General features: G+C 38.5%; 1 protein-coding gene across 4 annotated transcripts in view; it reads left to right on the forward strand.

The window, feature by feature from the left end:
* TRPM3 (transient receptor potential cation channel subfamily M member 3) overlaps positions 1-21,532 on the forward strand; it is a 409,575-nt gene extending 388,043 nt beyond the window's left edge. For 3 of the 4 annotated variants that reach the window (XM_018085992.2, XM_018085991.2, XM_018085990.1), the window contains exons 23-26: positions 5,845-5,995; positions 6,547-6,746; positions 7,901-8,033; positions 14,477-21,532. In XM_018085992.2, coding sequence (XP_017941481.1) covers positions 5,845-5,995; positions 6,547-6,746; positions 7,901-8,033; positions 14,477-15,926 — 1,934 coding nt within the window. In that variant the 3' untranslated portion in view covers positions 15,927-21,532. The remainder of the gene's footprint in view (positions 1-5,844; positions 5,996-6,546; positions 6,747-7,900; positions 8,034-14,476) is intronic. The other variant, XM_018085995.1, reaches the window with a different exon arrangement.
* Positions 21,533-23,655: the final 2,123 nt, after the last annotated feature.

Here is a 23,655-nt window from a genome sequence, read left to right on the forward strand (position 1 = left end):
AGGTTGAGAAATGAAACATTAATATATTTCAGGAAAGGAATAATAATAATAATAGCTTGATAAATTGAAAAAATTAGACTGGTATCAATTACATAGTTGAATAAAGATATATTATTATCCACTGATAGTTGGAGAAGGAAGGAGGCTCGAGGTCAGGGAACTAGTGATTGGACATACCACTTTCTTGTCTTTGTGCTGCCTTTCCTAATACATCTGAGCCTCGTGCTACCCAATGGGATCCATGGGGCAGCAGCCAGCCACATAGCTGCTTTAGTGAATGCCTGTCCAGAAGGAAATCCACAAACACTGTAAAATCTCTGCCTCAATTCACCTCACATTGGCACTATTGCTGGCAGTTCTAGCCAGAAAAATTCTTAGCATGGTTCTCACATGTGAAGAACATTGTTTTCACCTTCCAAAACTATCTGCCCCTCCAGGATATTATGGATACGGAAGTATATAGGAAATACTGAAGAGGAAAGGTGAGTTTGCTTGGTAAAAAAATGTAGATAGATGACATAAATGGTGGTCATCTCTAGAAAATTAGAATCAGACCTCACATTTTCCTATATTCAGAAGACAAAGAACTGAACCCGCTAGTAGCCTACATGGGTTTGTGTTTTTGCATCAGACCTCACAGTTTCCTATATGCAGAAGTCAAAGCCACTGAACCTGCTGTTAGCCAACATGGGTTCGAGTTCTTTGTTTTGGGCAGTTTTTCAGATTTGCCTAGTGTCTCACATGTCAGATTTCCATCTGTATTTTCTTACCAGCTGACAGCACTTCCAGTGCCATCTGGAATCTGAAGATCAGTCTGAATTGTGTTTATTTCTTGTGTGTACTCCTTTTTTGGAAAAACCTACATAGTTTAGGAGAAAAAGATGGGGCCTCTTCTCTTGGTTCTATTGGAGGAATATCAAGTAACCGGAATGCAGTTGTTTCAGAAGATAAGAGACAATTATACACAATGTTTTAACTATCCAGTGAATTTCAGAGGAAAGTACTATAACTACAAAAGCTTTTTAAAAATTCTTTAAATTTCTTAGTCTGATAGATTTATTTATTTTTTATAGTTCTCGAAGTGTTTGTGGTGTAAATTGAAATTATATACTAAACTCTTTATGATCTTACAGGCTATATGATTTTCATGACTTGATAGGAGCTTTCTGTGAGGCCTGTCATTTGCATGGATCATTCTGGAATTAGAACAAACAAAGCAGCTTTGCACAAAACAGAATAAATCATACCTGTGGCGATATTTTTAGCATTGTTAGACAAAGGTAGTGGATAAAGTTTTTACACATCCTACAAACCATTTTGAAACTTTCTCTGGCCAGAGTTGCAGCAGTATTCCATTCCTAGCACTTCTGAGGTTATATTTTGGGTTCCATTTGGTTGGTTATTTTTAATGGGGGGAGTAGGGGAGTAGGAGGAGGCAAAAAGCACCAAAGTGAACCATAAAAAGACAAGGATTTACTATAAATTATGATTAAAATACAAGTAGATTGAAGAGACCTTCAAATCCACTTTTAATGTGGCCTGGGGCAAGAAGCAACACGTAAGGTCGGGATGCTGTAGTTAAAGAAAATTTTGAAGTAATTTTGAAGAAAATTTTGAAATGCGCTGTTCAGCACCCTGGATGTTTCTACTGATGAACACAGCAATTGTGGGAAATTCAGAGTTCACAGATTTGGATACTTTCTCTGTAGGGAAGAAGTGGATACCTCTAGGCAGCTTACTTAACATTTATTGGATTTTTTTTCAATATTTACCAGCCTGGCAAGCTAGTAAGGTTGCTTAGATATTTGATTCAAAAATCATAAAATGCTTTCACATCCTTTGGGTTAATTGTGGATCAAAATTGGAAGGTGCACTTATTTGTTCCCATATTATTTTAGATCATAAGAAAACATTCAGCAGTTTCTTGTGATTTTAAACAAATCAACTTGTATTGTAAAAGTTGTATCCATTCATATGTGACAAGTTTACATCAAAGGCAAAAAGCTGTTCAGTGACAAACTTGTTTTATGCACTTCCCTCTCTTCGTTATTTCCCACAACTATTTTGGAAGGGTGCAGCTGGGAGAAAAGTCATGATGCAGAAATCCGCAAGCTTTATTTCCAAAGCCCTCCACCCAATACACAGTAAAAATGAGCAGTGCCCATGTCATGACAGTAATACCAGCAGTGAAACAAATTCTTCCTGAGTTCTGCCTTTGCTTTAAGCCTGAGACACACAAAGACTTGGGTTAATGTTGTGTTTTCTGGCCAGGAAACAGGAAGGGTTAGGCATGTAGCAGGAACCCATACAGGAAACTGTAAATGAGAGTCAAGAAGGAAAAATAAGTGTAGGAGAAGATTATGAAAAATGAAACAAGATGCAAAAATTATGTACATTTGCAGGTATCGGGATACAGTGTTTGAAATCTGCGTGCAGTTAATGCATGTAATTGAAATTAAAACTCCAACCATTGATAATTTTCTAAAACCTGAGCTCAGGACATAATGTCCAACCTTTATCCAATGGCCTGTAAGTATCAGTGGGTTTTTCAGTTACATGAGATTGGCATATTGTTATGCTAACAGAATTTTCTTCAGTAAAGCATTTCATTAGAATTAAGTACTCTGTGTCATTTGTTAAAGCAAGGCTATAATTTAAAGCAGATAACTAAGTTTTCCTGCATGTTAATTTGTGCTTTGAGAAAGTTTGTCATCACAGCATGTTACTGCACATACCACAAAAATTACTTCATTTCTCAAAAAATAATTAAAATGGTCAAATGTTATTACACATGAAAGGCCTGTGCAGATTCCTCAGGGATGAGGCACAGCACTCAGCAAGTGAAAACTTTGGCTTTATGGAAAGCACAGCATTACCACAGTGGGAGCCCTGTGACACTGGCACTGATCCAATGGAGACCCAGGGCAGTGGAGCCCTGCTTGGAAATCGGGCTCAGGGAAAGCAACGCAGGGGTGGATCACAAAACTGGTGCCGATTGGTGAACCACACGTATGCAACGTTCTGTTCCACTCGTCAGGGACCTTGTGGGTGTAATGCAGGTGCTGCTGCCTGGATTGTGGGATCTGCAGCCGGGCACCACGCTGGCATCCGTGCAGGTGTACACGCAGAGGTGGGTGGGGGGAGTGATCTACCCCAGGTTACTGTAATAGGGAGACAAGATGTGCTTGGGACTCTACATCTGCAGGTGGGGGAGGCCAATGGTCCCAGGTTACCACAACGAAGTCTTCTCACACCATACAAACAGTATTTTAATTTCTTAAATATAAACAAGGATCTTCATTATCTAAAAATAGTATCATTGCTATCTTTAGCCTCCTGCCAGAGTCCTCTGTCCTTTTTCACAGAGAGAGAAATTTCTGGTTTCCTGGGAATAATTGTTTTAAACAAATTTTTAATTAATAGTTGGGGAAAACAATCCTTTAAAATAAACTTTATAGTTTAAAAATGAATGAACATGTTCAGCAATGTGCCGGGGGAACACAGCCTTCTGCCTTTTGGACACACATCGTACATTTTCTCATGCAGCTGAAGATCTGATGATTAAGTGGTGGCTTAGTACTCCATAAAGTAAGGCAAGCGGTGGGTATTCTCATTTTATTTAAAAACTGTACCCACAACAGAAAGTGCAAAAGAGAAAAACTTTTGCAAACCTCCAGGACAAGCTGAACAGCAGTGGATGTATAGAATAGAGTGTGGGAACTTGTCTGCATAGGAAGTCTAATTTGGCCATCACTGTGTGTCATAAACCAACTGTTGTCGGCAAGTAGAGCTAGAGAAATATTTTTTGTCTTGTTAGCTGTTGAGGCTGATTATTTTTTCAGATTAAATTCTAGTGTGTTTTAGAAACAAAAAAAAATATGGGATAATAGAATTTTAACCAGATTTGGAGCTGCATTTTTTATCTCATTGCTCTAACATTTAAAATGTGTCTTTCATAAATTTATCTCATTATTGAAGACATTATTTCTTCTGTTTTCAGCACACAAAAGGAAAACAGGTTTCATCAACTGATATAGTGATTGTTCCATTACTGGTGAAATCATGCTGGGTTTTGATATTGTGTTGTGTTGGATTTTGTAGATCTGACTCAAGATGTGAGCAAGTTAGTGTTTCCAGACAAACAGAGATTTAAGTCTCACACTGAGTGCTAATAGCAAGAGGTATTGAACGTCCCAATTTCTCCTGGGTGAAAGCTAAGTACACATAGTCCTGCACTCACAACAGCTCACTGAAGGCATTTTCAATGTCTAAATGAAGCTGCTGCTTGAAGCAGTGTGGGAAGCATGAAATTACCACTGCCTTAAAATGATCTGCAAAGTGATGCTTACTGAAAAATAAAGAAATGCATACTCTCAGCCTGTTCCAGTAAAAAAATGTATTTTTGTAAGAAGGAAGGACTAGTGATACCGTGTGTCCAGACCCAACAGAGCTGCTTGTAAAAATCATTATTGCTTGTATTTGACTTTGTAATTTCTTTTTCTGTGAGTTGAATATTTTTGGAGATCCCATGTTCAAAGCAGATTTATCCTGTAGTCTTCCATCCCGTATGACTCTAATACTTCTGTATGTAATAGCCTCACATTTATGTGTGGTGCCTATAAATCAAGCACCCAAATCACACACAGTGTAATGTGGTTGCCAGTACAGACATTCACAGTTGAATTTCAAGCTCTGTGAACCAAGTTCAGAAGAACGTTTTTGAGAAGGTCCAGTAGTTGGTACTGGAAATACGGATTTATTGTCATATGATGAAATTTTACAAAACGTACAGCATCGGCAAACTTTGTTTTTCATTAAGTCAGTGGAAAACTGTCATTGATATCAGTAGGAACTGCATCAGTGTTGAGCACTTTGAAAATTTCTCAGTTAAACTTTTTGATGGGGATGAGAGGAAAAAAGCAGCAGGGCTGTGCAAAGTTTACCATTTAAAATGGTTCGTATGTGTAAGGTGCTGCTTCAATTATTTTCTTGAAGAACTGATTAGAGAGATACATAGGACTACTAGGACTGAAGCTAGAAAGACATAAACTGAACCCATGCTTGCAAATGCAGATCACCTACTACAGCACATGAGGGCATATTAAAAAACAAGCAGGGAAAACTATTTAACCATGTTTTCTCTCCCCTTGCTTCAGTTCTACAACATTAATACTGAGAACATTTTGATTCCAACATATTTGTGGAAGAAACAGGTGGCATCTCTGCTGCCTACATGTCCCTTTACCTGGTACAGAAAAGACTTGATCATCTCCCCCACTGTTTCTAGGCATGCAGTCAAAAGTCCTTAATAGCAGAAAGTCATTATGAGTACGTCCTAGAGGGATTTGGGCAGCAGAGTGCACAGCAATAAATGGCTACTCTTTAATTTACTTTCATATACTGCCTTTTCCTTATTTATCACATGCCTCTCAGTCAATTTAAAAAGAACGAGTTTTCACCATTAAAGAAATAATATGCAAGCTTTTTTGCAGGATTAAACATTTTGATCATTTCATTTGCAGAGCCACTAATTACCATGAGAGTACCGTGGTATTTTAGCTGTATGCAAACAGGCAGCTTACTCACACCAAGCATGTCTCCTGCAAGTTCTGCTGGGAATATCTTGACATTCACAGTGAATAACACACAGCAAATAACAAAAACTGCAGCCTGTAAAATCTGTGATAGCAAGCACAAATTTCTTGGGGGAAGTGTCAGTGCCACTGTTATTTGGAAGATGTTGTCTTGGCAGGCAGGCCTTTATAAATATTTAAATATTTCTGTAAGAAGAACTGAAAAAGTAAGATTCATTCCTTTTTTTTTTCCCCATATCTTTGTTCCCAGCTCCTTGTGGTCAAAATGAAACCAGAGAAGATGGCAAAATAATCCAGTTACCCCCCTGCAAGACAGGAGCGTGGATTGTTCCCGCCATCATGGCCTGTTACCTCTTGGTAGCGAACATCCTTTTGGTGAACCTCCTCATTGCTGTTTTCAAGTGAGTGGCACATTGCAAAGTATGGGCTTGGGGAGGATGCACATTGTTCACACACTGTGAAGGCTGCTGAGCTACAGGCTTTGGCTCAGGGACGTTTTCAGAAAAGTGAGGGTGAGAAGGAAAGAGGCAGTAGTTTGTCTCCAGGGAATGAGGGAAATGCCAACTTCTTCTCATTGTGCTTATTTCCAAGGACAGACACCTGATGAGAATCAGGACAAATAAGCCAAAAAAATGTAAAGTTCAGTTATGACATCATTCACTCCCAATATGGAAAACAAGAATAAAAGTGTTTTATCTCAATGGATTGCTGTAAGACTCAGTGGTTGTTCACAACAGATATACACAATAACAAGATACTTTGAAAAGGTTGATGGCCACTGTGCTTTGCCAAAGCACAAACTTATTATTTTGTTCTGCTTCCCATTTCTGTGACAAGGAAACATTCGCCAATATTAGTGAAATGTGTCTAGTTAAGATGCTGTCATATCAACTTTGGTAAAGTACCCAAAACCATTTCAATCTGATGTTATTTTCCTCTTCTTGCCTTCTAGCAATACATTTTTTGAAGTCAAATCTATATCTAACCAAGTATGGAAGTTTCAAAGATACCAGTTAATCATGACATTCCACGAAAGACCTGTTCTCCCACCACCTCTGATCATTTTCAGCCACATGACTATGATATTCCAACACCTCTGCTGCAGATGGCGGAAGCATGAAAGTGATCCAGATGAGAGAGACTATGGATTAAGTAAGCCTTAGACAATTCATACCAATGCCATTGGTAATGTGTAATGTTTGACAGGCATGAAGACAAGTCCAGCACCTTAATAACCTTTTGAGCAAAAGAACAACTTTAACCTGCAAAAATCTTCCTTGAAGAATTTAGTTCCACCTGCACTGTCCAACCCTTTGTTCTCTTTGGAGTGGTAATGGGGCTGTGTGTTTCTGGAATTTTTTGGGGTGTTACCCAATTTGGTCCTTCAAATCAAAGGGGTTTATTTTGCCATTACTAGAGGTCTGTTGTTGCTGGAATTCTTCTTAGAGTCCATCACACTTCCAGTTTTATTTTTGAAAACACAGAGAGAACATTACTACTCTTTGAGCAAACAGCACATACTTCTGCCCAACACACTTTTTGCCTAGATAAGATGAAAGATGGTGAAAAGAAATTTTGTATACATATTCTCTCCTTGACACTGACTTAAACTGGAGGAGTAGTTTCTCCACACACTTTAATATGTTCTCCCATAGCTATGATGGAAAACCTGTCAGATTATTTTGCTAATACTTTCTCTTTTCTTCTCTATCTAACTCTTCAAAGTAGATCTCCACCTCCCTCAGTTTATATGCCAGAGGCAGGGAGCTAAGGTTGTGCATCTCTTCCCAACATTAGTCCATGCCATAGTCCACTTCTTTACAAGGAAGGAGCAGGAGACACGTGTGGTGCTGGAGATGGAAGTGCAACCAGACTGCTCTCCTCCCACTCCCATGATACTGCTGCCTGCAGATATCAGTTCTTGACACATCAAACAGACTCCTGTACCCTCAGACTCCTGTCCTAGTAGTCTGCTAGTGTCATTATATTTGTTTAGATTACAGGTGGGCTTTGGCTTCCACCATGTCTCCAGGACCAGAACAGCAGCTGTGTTTAGACCCCATGCAATCCAAATGTATTCATGTTTGCTCACCATTTGCCTGCTTAAGTGTTTCTGTATCCAGAATCATAAATAACTGAAGCCACTAATTTGGCAATTAGCAGTATCTATCTGCTTTCATATCAAAATGCCACATAAATTTTGAAGACTGCTTTTGAAAGTTTACTCCATGAATTTCACAATAAATATGTAGTTAATTTCACATGTTAATATCTGCCAAATTCACATTTCTCAACTGTTTCCACAGAGCTTTTCATAACTGAGGATGAACTGAAAAAGGTCCATGATTTTGAAGAACAGTGCATAGAAGAATATTTTAGAGAAAAGGATGACAGATTCAATTCCTCCAACGATGAAAGAATTCGTGTGACTTCAGAAAGGTGCACTTTTTTTGTTTGTTCTCATAAATTGATCTGGAAATGTGTTTCTGTTGCCATTCTTATTTTTCCTTTCTTTTTCTTGAAAAGGGAAAAATCTGAGGTATTTTTGATAAGTCTGAACTAAAAATTAGTGATAAAAGGTGGTGAATTATTTTTCTCTTTTTTTTGCTAAAGCAAATGTGTTCAAGGATAAGTTGGATAGGGCTCTGAGGAACCTGATTTACTGGAAGGTTTCCCTGACAGAGGCAGGAACTAGATGATGTTTAAGGTCCCTTCCAACCCAAATCATTGCACAATAAGTTTGAAAAAGTGAATCTTTTAACCAGTTGTGTTAGAAAATACCTCATGTAGTGAGAGACACCACTTATTCTTGCATTTCAGTTCTTAAAGCAGGACTTAAGGTACAAGCAGTCAGAACACACTTCGAGAGTAAATTAGAGTTCCTCAACAAAAATAATACTTTAGCTCTCACCCACTAGCCGTTCAAATAAGGAGCAAGCCTTGTTTCAGGAGGGCCTTGCTAGGTAAGCTAGTTTCATTGAGACCAGCAGCGATCTTGACATGGATTTTAAATGGAACAGGACATTTTACCTACAACAATGCACAGAGGACAAAAGTACTACCTTAATTTAGTGGAAGTTGCCAGTCTTCAAATCCATCAGTCCTAAAAACTCTGTTGGTCTGCCATGGCACTTGTATGCTTTCATAGAACACTGCCGAGCTCAGATTTTGAGGACAGAGTTTGTGTTTGATTCTTAGCACTTTTGCCAATAAATATTTTATCCTGTCAGATATTCATAAAACTTATGAACTAATGAATACTCCACTAGCTGAAAACTCCACTTTAATTTGAATAACAGAGGTCAGGTGAGTTGTCATTTTCATTGATTACACAAATATAACACTCTCCTCCTTATACTTAATCTTCTAGTGCTGCCCCTGATTCAGCTATGCCTAAACTATGCTTTCTGTAGGCAAGGAAACATGCTGTTAGTTTGATTCTGAAATAAATCTATACCAGGGCAAGATTGGAAGATATAGTATCCTTTAATCATCTGCATTACTGAAAACCAGAGAACTCCTAAAACATATATTTTAGAAAAGGATATTAGATGGGAAGTTAGTAAGGCATGGAATGATCTCCTTGTCATGGCCAAGGAATCCAGCTTTACTGGTCTGGAAGAGATAAATGAGAGATGAAATTATAGAGGTCTATATAATTACAAGTGCAAGGAGAGGGTGAGTAGAAATTAATTGTTTACTGTCACTCCCAGAACAAGGTATAGGGGAGCAATAATTTAACGGCATTCCAGATTCAAAATAAATGAAAAATAGATGATTTTTTTCATGCAGTAAGTAGTGGAACAGAACAAATTCTTGAAAGTTTTTGAGGTCTAAAAGAAGCTACATTCATTCAAACAGAGACTAGACAAGCTTACAGGAAAAGTAATCCAGTAAAGACTGCTAAATACATAGAGTTTATATTGAGCCCATAAAGTTTTTGAGCAAAAAATGCTTAGAAACTGGAGAATATAAGGAAGAAAGAATTGCATACCCTTCAAAGTAAGATAGTGGGCTAAATTGGTCTGTGGTCCAACTGAGTAGTTTTTTTCTTGTGTTCTGATGGTCCAGTGGTCACAGAACTGAGCTGAAAATCATAGATGCTGGTCCAAATATCTGGGCATAACTTTCCTTTTGGTGGGAAAGGAAGGAAGAGGTATGTTTGAAGATCTGTAAATGAGAAGTAGTCCAGCTGGGTCCTCCCCTAAATCATGTGAATGCTGTAAGTCCTTGAAAATTAATAAATAACAGCTGCCTTTGCACTCTGTGCTGACCCTGTTTTATAGGAAAGAGTCCTTATCTCTAATTTAAGTGAAAATCTTATAGCGCCTTGTTCCAGAATAGAGCAGAAGAATCACAACCTTTCCTTGAGCATCTTCCTTTCTAATCATTGTGTTACATCTTGACCAGCACAGAGACATGTATAATATGATCAAAAAAGACTGCACTATTTTTCTTGATCTGGCATGAAGCCACCGAAACAATCTCTTTAGTAACATTTGCTCTGTATGGACAGGTCTCGACTCTTTCAAAGCCCATGCAAAATTTCAAAGGGAGCAGGGTCACATCATAACAGTATTTGAAAAGCAAATATGCTGGCTAGAGTAGATATTATTATGTCATCTTTGGTACTCTGTGGTATCCATTAGTACAGCACTTTACAGTCTGCAATGCAATTACACTTACAGCATCCGTGTGGATGATGACATAGCTATTACCTTGATTTCAGAGCTGGCAGGCAGAAGTGCACAGAAATAGCTTTGTCTTGATAAAAGGGACTGAGCCTACAAGATCCACCCACACATAAAGAATGACAGCAGGAAGGGTCTGTGAATCTAGTGACATCTCTCTTTGGTCATAAAAGAGTTAAGTGGTGTTAGGCTCCAATGGGAATGCAGCCAGGACAACCCAACATCCTTATCTTGCAGAAACCACTGCACCTGGGAAAACTGGCTGCTCATGTAAGCACTGCTTTACCAAAAGAGGTCAGGTAAAGTACCAATACCCTGTTACAGTCCTGGGAATTGCTATCTATGTTTTATTTAAATAAAATCATTCAGCAATCACCTATCAAAAGCCCCAGTGTCCACAGTCCTTAAGGCAGTTGAAAAGGATTTTGAAGTATAAACGATGCCTTAAAAATGGACATAGTTAGACAAAGGGATTTGTGAGCCTAATTCTAGCATTCAGTTAAGAGGTCCACTTCAGAAAAGAGTGCCTTACTCCCATTAAAGAATGATTTTCATTAAATTACTAGTGAACTTAAGTTCAAAGGTTAAAAATAAATAAGCCAACATGAATGTCAGCAAAAGTTATCATCTCTCAAACTGTAATCAAAAAGGCTCATAACAGGTAATATAAAATCTAAGTTCTGATCTTTTCTGGTTACTGAATATTGTCCTCATATAGTCCATGTTTGTTTCACTATTAAAAATTTTTGAGCTTCAGCAGCACACCTGGATGCATGTTTTATATGTAGCCTCCTCTTTTTCTCTTCTCATTCTGTTAGGATGGCTTGGCACCTTCTAATAAGTTGACTAAATCTTGCTGTAAGGAAAAGCATAGATATAAAGGAGGCATCATACATGGATACTGTGAGATTTGCTAAAAGGTTTATATACTCTTCTGAGTATACATGGAGAAAAAAATCCAAAGCAAAACTCAGACATTCTTATTTTGAAATAGTATTTTAATTCAAAACTGTTCCTCAAGGAAATACAGGTCTAGCTGTCTATTCACTGAGTTAAAGTATATTTTCCCAAGAATATGCGAAAACAGAAAAAATCACTTATTCAAAAATTTTAAGAACCAGATTATGGCTGTATTTCTCCAGAACGCATTCTCCTACATTCACAGTGTTTGGCTGATGTGAAACATTTTATCATGTTTCTAATAGGTTTATTCTCAGATCATGGTGCTGTTCTGTATGATGAATGAGTACAGAACTGAACATCTAATTAATACAAGAGAATATCACTAAAAGAAATAATATTTGTTAAAAATTCTGGAGTGGCCACGTGCAATATATAACTAAAGATGACTAAATTAAACTAATAGCTTTAGGTTTGAAGGAGATCATCATCTCTCAAGCTTTCTTTTTGTGACTAAAGTTATATAGTCAGAGCTCATCAAGTGTAAACACATGTATGTACTTCTCAGTTCTCTAGGCACATCGCTAGTTAACTCTGGTTTCTCATCCCAGACTGCACTGCCCTTATCTTGTTACATTTCTCTATAAATTTTCCCCTACTATCAATGCAGTCACATCTATGGTCACTTCCATAGCAACCAACAGACCACACAACACAAAACCCTCTCTTCACCTTATCTGTGACAATACCACCAGGCTTGCACTCTGTGCCTCTGACAGTAGCTGATAGATCATGTTTGGGGAAGGAAGAACAAGCACGTGAATATGTACCAGCAAGGTATGACTCTAGGTTCTCCTAAGGATGCATTAGTTGTGTTCAGTAGTGTTGCATAGCCCTCACATGAATGTAGGATGCAAAACTTGTCTCGCAGTTCTACTCATATACAAACTGGCTGTGTCTGTATGAAAATTATTTCACTTGTGTACAGCTGTCAAAGCAAGAAAAAAAAACAAAACCAAACAACCAACGTCAAAACCAGATTATCCACTTAGCTTCACAGAACATTATAAATTCATTCCAGTTCTTGGTAACTGTTGCTGCAGTCAGAGGGGGGTTTTTTGTTGTAATCTGAGCATTCTCCACTAAAATCCAAAGGTTTCTCAAATTGCTTCTTATGTGTCACAGCCCTAAAATTTTGTCTGTTTGTAATCTTGGAGCAGTTGTTATAGAATCTGAATGTGGGGTGAAGGACTCAATTATTGGCTGATAAATATTTCAAAAGTATATTTGCTTTCATAAAATAGCAGTTCAGATAAGTAATAGTATGAGGGGAAATTCAACTGCTTCCCATATAAACTGCTCTCACTATGGAATTATATCTTGTGCTTGTAATAACATTAATCTGTTTTGTTGGAGAAGCTGGTAGAACTAGAAACAGACTGGTGTCTAAATCATAATGAGAAGAATGAGATTCCTTGAAGCTACCAGTTGATTTCTTAGCAGTGATTACCTGATCATTCATCTGTTGAAGTCTGATGATGGCAATACAGTTACTGCTTTTTGATTTGCTGTGCTTGTGCTTTCAAAACTCACAAACTTCAACAGAAAAAGCCTGTATCTCACAGGAACGTGCAACTTGCTGGAGAGAGCAGAGTCACACTCTTACCTGTCCTCTCTTGTGTGGGCAGGTTGCTGTTGGTCATCACCCCAACGTAGTCAGATTTCAGTGTTCACCAGCAAAAGTGGTGAGCATTACGTAACAGGGCGTAAATGCTGCAAAATATTCATTCATTGCTAAAATCTGGTTTCCTTCTGGGCAAATAAGAGGGTTTATGGTGTTGTCAGTATCAGATCACTTGTCCTGTTGAAAAATTAACTAGCAGTAGTAGAAGATTATATTTATACCATCAGAAATCCTGGCAATTATTTGTGTGCCTATCAACAGAAAGTGTGCCTATTGACATTTGAGCACGAATTGCTCTAACAGGCAGAGTGTAAGAGACTTGTGAGGAGAAAACCATGGAAATTGTGCCATTTGGTATTTGTTGCTTATCTCTTCATTTTCCAATGTATACAGCAATGTGGAAAACCGGAATTGTAATCTATCAATCAAAGATAACTACATAAATTTGTGGCTTTTAGTACTTTTTTGGCAGATAGTGGAAGTCCCAGTCTGCCATAGGGACTACAACCAGAGAAAAATTATGCAAAGAAAATTCATATGTGCTAAAGGAATTTCATTGTTTAAAATTGTCAGACTCCACATAAATCATTCACTTGAGACATTTTAGAAGCCAAAGAATTGAAATGGTTGAAGGCCATTGGCACAGATTAGTACACAATTCACCTAAAGTTGAAAACATTTTAAAATGAGACAGATCAACAATGTAGAAAAAATATACTGAAGTTTAAATTAAATTAAATTGCATATATTGAATCTTACATTCAATTACCTCTTACTATTTTAACTTAGTTTTTTATATATATATATTATTATATATATTTATATATATATTACAAGAGCAGCTAAAAAATTGCTTTAAAATCCATCATTTCAATCCCTAAGCTATTACCAGAGACTACCCAAAGCACTATCACAGTAATGGAGCAATCTTAGTGTGTGTGTCCTGTTGTAGGCTGTATTTGCTTTGATCAGTGTTCTCTTCCTGCAGTTTTCATGCATATTTAACTTGATATAATCTATATTCAATAAAATAACTGATATATTTTTTCTATAAATCTGAGCTAAAAATGAATCAGCAAACAAAAAAACTATCTGCTTAGGTCCACATAGCACTAACTGGTGTAAATCTGGGGCAAATACCAGGAAAAAAATATTACGTTAGCCACCTTCTATGGCATATTGCCTGTTTTCCTTACTTCATTTAGTTCTGCAGTTAGCTGCACTGGTCCTGCCCGTGGCACAATTGGAGACGTGTCATCTGCTATAAGTATTATTCATTCATAACAACCTAAGTAGAAGCTGTGACAGAAGAGAGGCAGTAATTCATGGTAACATTTATGTAATATGTCCTGTCCCTAGGATAAGTCACACCCAATCCTCCTCTCTGCATTATGCAGCAGGTGTCACTTGTTTAACCCACTGGAGCAGTTTCCCAAGCCAGTGGTATTTGCTTGTGGAACTTCTTCTAGCAGGGTTTTGAAGCAGATGAGGTAGTGTAGGTTGCCTTGGGGTTTTGAGACCTCTTCATTGTCAAAAATTTTGGTGACCTGTTAGCTTAACATCACTGCTTTGTAGAAATTAACCTGTTTAATTCTTCCCTTTTTAAGGGTAGAGAATATGGCCATGCGACTAGAAGAAGTAAATGAGCGAGAGCACTGCATGAAGGCTTCTCTGCAGACCGTTGACATCAGGCTTGCTCAGCTGGAAGACATGATGGGACGGATGGTGACTGCCTTAGAAAAAATGACTGGCATAGAGAGAGGTGAGACAACTAAGATACGATCCAGGACCTCATCTGACTGCACGGATGCAGCCTACATCGTGAGACAGAGTAGCTTCAACAGTCAGGAAGGAAACGCTTACAAGCTTCAGGAGAGCATAGATCCCACAGGAGAGGAGTCCATGTCCCCAACATCGCCTACGATCACACCCCGCATGCGAAGCCACTCTTTCTATGCAACAAATATGAAGGACAAGTGTGGGTTGGAAAAGCTGGAAAGCATTTTTAAGGAAAAATCTCCAAGCCTGCATCGGGCAATCAGTTCCCACTCAATAGCAAAAGAAGGAAAGCCTCCATTAGCCCCTACAAGCACTTTGTCAATCGCCCCAGACTCCAGAAGACCTTCATCTTGTATAGACATCTATGTTTCTGCCATGGATGAGATGCATTCTGACACAGAACCTCTCGAGAGCTCCATAAATATTCTTGGTCCCGGAGATGCAGCTCTGCAGGCTCACATAGCCTCTTCCCTTTTAGCTAGCAGTGCATACATTAGCAGTACACCTGGTGAAAAAATTTCTGGCAGGAGTCTTGATTATGAGGAAACCTCTGGAATAGAAACAAGGGCATTTTCTTCAGACTACTCACAAATCACCGACTGTCAAATCCCCTGGGATTCAGATCCTCCCTTGTATCACACTTTAGAGCGATCTAAAAGCAGTCGTTACCTGGCTACAACTCCATTTATACTGGAGGAAACGCCCATTGTGAAATCTCACAGCTTTATGTTCTCTCCATCTCGGAGCTACTTCAGCAGCCTTGGAGTCCCAGTCAAAACAGCAGAGTACACAAGTATTACAGATTGTATAGACACGAGGTGTGTGAGTGCTCCCCAGGCCATCGCAGAGAGGGCCAGTTTCCCAGGAAGTCTTGGGGGCAAAGTGGAAGACTTGGGATGCTGCCACCCAGAGAGAGAAGCTGAACTAAGCCACCCAAGCTCTGATCATGAAGACATTGAGGCCAAAGAAAAGAAGGGAATCCCTTTATCTCCTCAAGACAGCAATGCTGCAAGAACTCTGGCCAACAGCATCCCACTTCCAAAAATAGAGCGAGCCAACAGCTACTCTGCAGAGGAGTCCAACATGTTGTATGCTCAGCACACGCGGAAGAGCTACTCTATCAGTGACAAACTCGACAGGCAGCGAAACGCAACAGGCCTGCGGAACCCCTTTGAGAGGAGTAAGTCCTCCAGGCCAGAGAGCAGAGGGGACAACCTGTCCATGAGGAGACTGTCAAGAACAGGAGCCTTCTGCAGCTTTGAAAGCAAACACAGCTAGGCTTAGACAAAGCTCACTGGCAGTCAAAGGGTCATCTGTTCTCCAGTCCATTTGCTCAGCAGAATTAAAACCAAAAACCTTCACGTTACCAAATGTCAACTCCAGTTGGCATTAGCCACCGGTCAAGGGAGCACATTGTCAATCTCAGTATCGCCCACTGAGGTACTGCATTTTGACCCAGTTGACATTTGCACTTAAGGAAAAAGGGAGGGATGAAAGCTTTACAACGACTTCGGTAAACAAGAGGAATAACAATCCCCCTTTTTGAAGTCAGAAGAAATAAATTAAGAGGTATAAATAAATTAATAAATATCTGCCTTTTATTAGAAGGCATCCTAAAATCTTTGATCATTATTCAAGTTTTTAAGATGCAGAAATTAACTGGCAAAAAGAGATGTACAATTTAAATGTTCTCAGCTTCAATCACAACCTCTTTTTCATCTATTTCACCATTGTGATGACTGCTGAAAAGCATTTGTTATTTCTGTAGGAACTGGCAGCAAACAAGACTCCCAAGTCCCTTGCATCCCACACTTGTGGAAATGAAGAAAGGTGAACACGACAACCATAATGTTCACTTGTCTCCTTTTATATCAACTTCTAGTGCCACAGAAAGTTTGTATTCTGAAGAGCAGAAAGGGAAATGAAATGCCTTTTGTACTGCAACTTAAACAGAAGGAGAATTTATGCTAAAATATCAGGTGATTTCCTGTATAAAACAGGCGTTCTAGATTCTAGCACAGCTGAGCAAGCTCAGGATGAATGTAATTAAGCGGAATAGTATATATTTATTTTTTTACCACATGTTGTCTCACTAAATCAAAGGATGTGATGGAACAGTAAGAAGAGGGTTATCAGAGCAGAGCATGGTAATATTGTCAGGTTCTTACTGCTCCGTTTAATTATGTACACAAATTGGGGAGATTTATGCACCACACTGCTATCGGGTTCTTCTTGCTGTTCCATTTGAGCTACCGACTTTTCACATCATTCCCTCAACTGAAAATATACACCTTTTTTTTCATGTGTACATAGCTGTATTTGAACATTTCAAAGTATACAAGAATTATCAAGCAATCTGAATCCAGATTCATGTAATTAGACTGGAGTTGCTTAAAGGAAAATGTTTTTGTCAGAGGACTGGAAAACACTAAAATTTCTATATGCTTCTAAGGTAAGTTAAAGAACCAAAGTGAAACTGCAAGTGTCTGTAAAGAGCAAAAGCCATCAGTTGTGACTAGGCTTTCACCATTCAGCAGCTTATGACACAATGAGCATTTTTTATAGGAGGAAGTGTGTATGAATAGTAGTGCAGTGATGCATTTTGGTTGAAGACAGTTGTGACTCCACTGAGCTGACCCAAGGGTCCACAATGTCAACCAGACTTTCGAACTTCTCATGAGAAGGTGTCCCAGGTCACAGGTGGAAGGGTATGCAGAAGACTGGAAAAGGGTAGAGAAGCATAAACTGCAACTGGATCAAAATTTCACATACTTTTGAAGGCGAAACATTTAAGCTTTTAAAGAGTTGAAGCTAGTGCTATTAAAAATTAAAATATCTGTACAATTACCAACAGCTGTGTAGAACCAGCTCCTTTTTGTTATTAAAAATGAATACATGAGTGGGGTACATACTTCCCATTATTTAAATGGGAATTATCTTTCAAAGGCACCTTTGAGAATGCAGGCTGACGTTTTTTCACCGAGTCTTCACACTGGGAGACTCTGAGCACCATCTGAAAACTAAGTCTGAAAGGCAACAAATCCAGACAGAAAATAATCATCAGCCTCAGGAAAAGAGGCAAAGAAGGGGAAAACATTTAGGTAACAAGTCACTGCGTTGGAAAGTTCAGGAAACAAAGAAATGCAGCAAGGGGATGTTAAGAACAGTGTTTCATACTTCCTGCACCAGTGTTTTCCTTGCTTTCTTCTATTTGTTCAGGCTTTCAATGAGCTAAACTCCACCAAGACAGTGTGTTTATGCAATTGCCTTTCAGCCCATGTGCAGCATTACAGTCACATGGCAATACTAAGAGAGGTCAGAAACCTTTCTGTGCATTATGAAGCATGCTTGTGGCAGGCTGATTGTTGAACAATAGCAAAATGCCCAAGGGCAAAGGAACTTTATTTAACAATATGCTTCAAATGTGCCAACTTCTGTTAGCAGCCTTTTCCTAAGGCTTCTCCAAATATATCTATCCTTGGTGAGTAGAGGGGGATATTCTCACTTTGTTTTCTTTTGTTATTTTTATGAATGTCTGCTAAAACTATTGTGGACTCTTTTATTTTCACCATATTACTGGCCTACTCTAGAGGAATTTCAGATTCATTACAAATTCCTTATCAGTGCTTAGTGAATTAGTTCAAGGCATTGGGTTCTCCTCTGGGGTAGATTTCATCTTTTAGTTTTTCAGGGTAAAGGAATTTGCCAAACCTAGAAGCTGTATAAATGTTTAGGATACAGCACCTTATTGATCTGGAGCACACATTCCGGGTAAAATGAAACAGGACACTTTATTTACCTCTTAAAATTTGCCATTATGTATAAAATGTAAATTCAGATGTTAAAAGTGTGATTGCAAGATGTCAGAACACCACTGTTCCTGAATGTTTCCCATTTATTCTATGATGTGGTTTCTACAGAATATATATTATGATGGATGTTAGATTATTTTGTTTTCACCTGCTTTTACGCATTGCATCAAACTGCTCCTTTTTGAATTTGATGCTAAAACACCTACTCCTTGCAGTGGGACCAGACTTCTCATTCCTAATATTATGATCATTTAGTGAGAGTGGAAGTCTTATCATCATCGTGTAGCTATAGCATGTGCCATATGACATATTCTGTATCAAAGGATAACTTATAAAGTAGACACATATATAGTTGTGACATGTGGTAATATTAGTGAACGTTACAGGACAGTTTTAATATTGCATTATATGGTCTTGTTGTAAATCTGTAACATTCAATAAAATAGCACATGTTGCATCAAGCATTAAGTTCCACTATCCAATTATTAGCTTACATATGGAATATGCATTTCTTGTCACAATGTGTAAGTTTGGTATGTTTCACACATTTCTTTGTGTAGCTCTACTTAAATGTCTGTATGAGCTGATGTATAAACAGCTAATGAGCTGCTGTGGGCCATGACAGATGAGTTGTGATGGTGTGAAAGATGAACTGGCATGTTATGCAAAAGATTATAAGATAAATGAACTTTAATAATATTTTGAAACTCAATTGAGCTTAGCTGTTTGTTTACATATGCTGGTTGACTGAGGAAGCTGTGTGCAGTATTTTATAAATATTTTCCTATAATAATCTGTTCTATTGTTTCCGGTTTAAGTGATTCTATTCTACAGTTGGGGTATACACTTGTCCTAGGTATTGTATTATAGCACAATATTCTTTCACAATAACAGTGTGATATTACTGAAGTAGTTTCTCTTTCTTACAGTCCAGTCTTTTTTTGTGTCAAAGAAAATGCATGCATTGTTCCATGAGTTTCTTTGGACTACTAGGAGACTTAACATTTTACTATTGCCTGCCTGTAAAGATGAATCCAGTTAGGAATGAATTCAAACTTTTGGATGTTTACATTATTTCCATTATGTTTGATCTTTAGCAAAGTAAGTGATTTTTTTATTATTTTTAAATGACAATTGTATTTTATGAAATTTGAATACTCAGTACAAAATGCGAACCTACAGCAGTGCTCAGACATTTGGCTCTCTCTTTTTTTGGAAGAGATAAGGTGCTACATTATTGTTCTTAGCACAAGTGCCAGTTAACAAATGGCAGTGAGGGGATAATTTGAAAATATAACAAAAAACCAAAACATACATTCATCTACGTACGGAAATCCCTCTGGGTTCCAGACATAGATTAATTTTTTTCTTTAATTTTCCATTTATAGATTTTTTGGTAAAAAAAAAAGAAAAACAACAAAACTGATTTGTACCTTTTGTGGAATGGATAGCCTTTTGTCAGGGGATAAATATCTTAGTTAGGTATATTTTTTGTATGAGAAGAAAATGATTTGTTTCTTAGAAACTGTCAGTGCATGGAAAATGCAACTACATGAATAACTGCTCAAAAAATGTGCTGGTAGCAGCACACAGCCTTATTCCAATGACTGCAGTCAGAGCAAACAAGTATCTGTCCTGAGAGCATTAGTTATCAAAGGTATTAGACTGAACCAGTGAAACAAAATGCTCTGTAAATTCGTGGTGCAGATTTTCAAAACAAGCATAAATGTCTTGTTATGTTGCTCAGGTTAAACACTTAAGAGAATCTGATAATCACCAGAAGGGAAAATGTGAGTTGGTCATTCCTGGATTTCCCTGGGAATGCTTAAGTAGTTGTGATGTCTCTCCCCTGCTTAAAAATGATAATATATTTGCATTTTTGCACAATATGCATAACTGTTTTAAGAAAGGCCACATTTTCAGTTCTGCTGAAAGACAGTAGGCATAGATCATCTTCTTCAAAAGAGATGGGAAAGATTCCTAGCATGGATTTTTCCTTCAGCCACCTCAAATGAAAACACAGTCCCAGCTGGGATGAAGTAAAGTATTGGGGGCGTCTGCTCACCTACTGAAGCCCTTCATTACTGTAGGTGGTATTCATGTCCTTGCCACACATTGGCACAAAAGCAGTAGTATTGAATGCGGAGGGACTTTGTTTCTGCACCCCAATGAGAGTTACCCTGCTTTATAGCCAGTCATACAGTGAACACTACAGGTCACACAGGTTTCTCCTCTCCTGACTACAAACTATGGTCTTACTTATGCTGGTGCAAATCTGCAGAAAATCCACTGATTTGAATGGCATACTCTGACTTTTGTCAGGAGATGGATTTATTCTGCATTTCTAACTCTGTATTACTTTGAGCCATAGCATGGGTTACACTAAATTATCTTCAAGCTGGAAGCCTAATGACAGAGCCTTTGAGCCTGACTGGTTGTGAAACAGTCTCTGACCTTTTAATTTCTGCTGTATGCTTTCAGATCTGTTGTAGAGCCACACAATACTTATTTCAAAGAACTATTAGGAAAAAACATTTGATTATTAAATTGCTGCTGTTTCTGCTGCAGGGAAGTGATAACTCTTGTTTATTTTAGTATTTGGGAGGGAGGGGGAAGGGACAGAAGAGGGAATTGGATGTGAAATACAGTTTTATGCCTGTACAAGAGTAAATTGTATTAAAGTTATATCCTTTTTCCACCGCTGCAATTGTTGTACATGAGGAGAGTCTATTTGCTGCTACTGCTGTCTGGAACAGTGTTTTCAATATACTATACTCATAGCTATTTAATCGTTTATTATTTGGGCTATCATTTTTAAGTGTATAACAATCATTTATAAAGGGATAAAAATTATTAAAATGTCATTTTAAACAAATTCCTACTAATACAAAGCTTTTCAAGTATGATTTGTCTAAATGTACATAACTAGGGAAAATGGTCCTTTCCAAAGGTCTACTGGATTCACAATGCACTTTTAGACTGTGTTTAGATGCGTAATAAAGAGCAGAAGTTGGCAATTACTACAGTAGAACTTTCTGAAATTTCTGTAACAATTGTTTTGCAATAAAAAAAGAGATGTAGATAAAAACATCTGTTCTTACTGGAGCATTTATTTACGGTCATTTACTTTCAAAGCAATAAAGCAATGATGTAATGGCAGCTGCTTTTCTCTAAGATCTCTCACTGCTTTAGTTCTAACCTTACAGCTTTAAAGAAAACCAAAGCATTTACTCTACTGTGCACAGGGATTCTAAATGCAGTAAGTTATTTTCACCTCTGAGATCAGGTTTCATTCAAGTGTCCCTTATTCTGGCCAATATGAGAACCAAGACATACTTCTCAGTGTGTTTATTTAAAAGGAAGAAATGGTTTCTTTTCTTTGTAGGTACCATTTCAGAAAAGGGGGGACATAAGCATTAATTGCAGATCTTCTTTAAATTGCATCCACATAGACTGGAAGAAACATGTTCCTTTGTATGACAGATGGATGGTATCACTGGCTTTTGTAGCTAAAGAAGGTTTATTAAAACCAGAGGGCACCAAGTAATCCACTACCTATATCCTCCTCTGAACTGATAACTGACCTTGCTCAAGAATGAAATCATTGTCTCTCTCCTCATGCAGCTACAACCAGCCCTGATACTTCCTCACAAAAATGCTGAAAAAAACATTACTGACACAAAATCTGCCAAGTTCAGAACCTTCTGCCTCCACAAATATACCCCCTGCAGTGCTACAGGCTGGGCACAGAATGGCTGGAGAGCAGCCAGGCAGAGAGGGACCTGAGAATTTGGATTGACAGGAAGCTGAACATGAGCCAGCAGTGTGCCCAGGTGGACAAGAAGGCCAAGGGCATCCTGGCCTGGATCAGGAACAGTGTGGCCAGCAGGTCCAGGGAAGGGATTCTGCCCCCGTACTCAGCGCTGGTGAAGCCACACCTGGAGTGCTGTGTCCAGTTCTGGGCCCCTCAGTTCAGGAAGGATATTGAGGTGCTGGAGCAGGTCCAGAGAAGAGCAACAAGGCTGGTGACGGGACTTGAACACAAGTCCTATGAGGAGAGGCTGAGGGAGCTGGGGTTGTTTAGCCTGGAGAAGAGGAGGCTCAGGGAAGACCTCATCGCTCTCTGCAACTCCCTGAAAGGAGGTTGTAGCCAGGTGGGGGTTGGTCTCTTTTCCCAGGCAACTATCAGTAAAACAAGAGGGCATGGTCTTAAGCTGTGCCAGGGGAGGTTTAGGTTAGATATTAGGAAGAAATTTTTTACAGAAAGGGTAATCAGGCATTGGAATGGGCTGCCCAGGGAAGCAGTGGATTCTCCATCCCTGGAGGTTTTTAAGATGAGACTGGATGTGGCAATTAGTGCCATGGTCTAGTAACCATGGTGGTAGTTGATCAAGGGTTGGACTTGATGATCTCAGAGGTCCCTTCCAACCCAGCTTATTCTATGATTCTATTAAATAAGCCTTCACTGAGATAATAATGTGTTTTAGCTAAATGCAAAATAAGCACAGGAAACAAACATCCAATTGCATAAGAAGGATTTCAGAGACTCAAAATAGTTCTGCACAGATCAGTCACACTTCAGGAGAGAAATGGTTCAGGGGAGTGTTCTTTATTTTATATATCTGAGAAAGAAAGCCTAAATTTCTTAACCAGATTTTATTTCATCCTTTCTCAGGATTTCTCATCCTTTCACTGCCATTCAGTGAACGCTGGGAGTTTGAAGCTTTCAAAAACAAAAATAAAAAATAAATCTGTGCCAGACAGTTGTCATTATGCTTCTTTCCAGGTAACACTCTATCTCTGGTCTCCCTGCGATTTTTCACAGTAACAAATTCCACCTAAATTCAGCCAATGCAGCATCACTAGCCTTGATTTTAATTCCCTTGAGCTGCAGTCTGGTAGCCTTTAGGGCAGTGGTCTAGTCTCTTTTAATCTCATTAGCGCATAATGGAAAAGAATGCCATTTAACGTACACTGTGGCAGCCAACCTGATTCATTATCCCCATGACTGAGTACAGCAACAGCTCACAGTTACACTAGCCCTCACTGTTTTTGCATACAAAGCCCAAATTTCACCCTGTTACACTTTTGGAACAAGAAACATAAACCCCCAGCATTCCATTATTTTGACATTTGAAGTAACTGATTGTGGGCATAAGTAGTGTATTTTTTGGATTATATTTTTTGGAGGCAAT

The sequence above is a fragment of the Manacus vitellinus genome, unplaced genomic scaffold (genome assembly GCF_001715985.3).
Source record: "Manacus vitellinus isolate BGI_N305 unplaced genomic scaffold, ASM171598v3 scaffold_9_pilon, whole genome shotgun sequence".
Taxonomy (NCBI): Eukaryota; Metazoa; Chordata; class Aves; order Passeriformes; family Pipridae; genus Manacus; species Manacus vitellinus.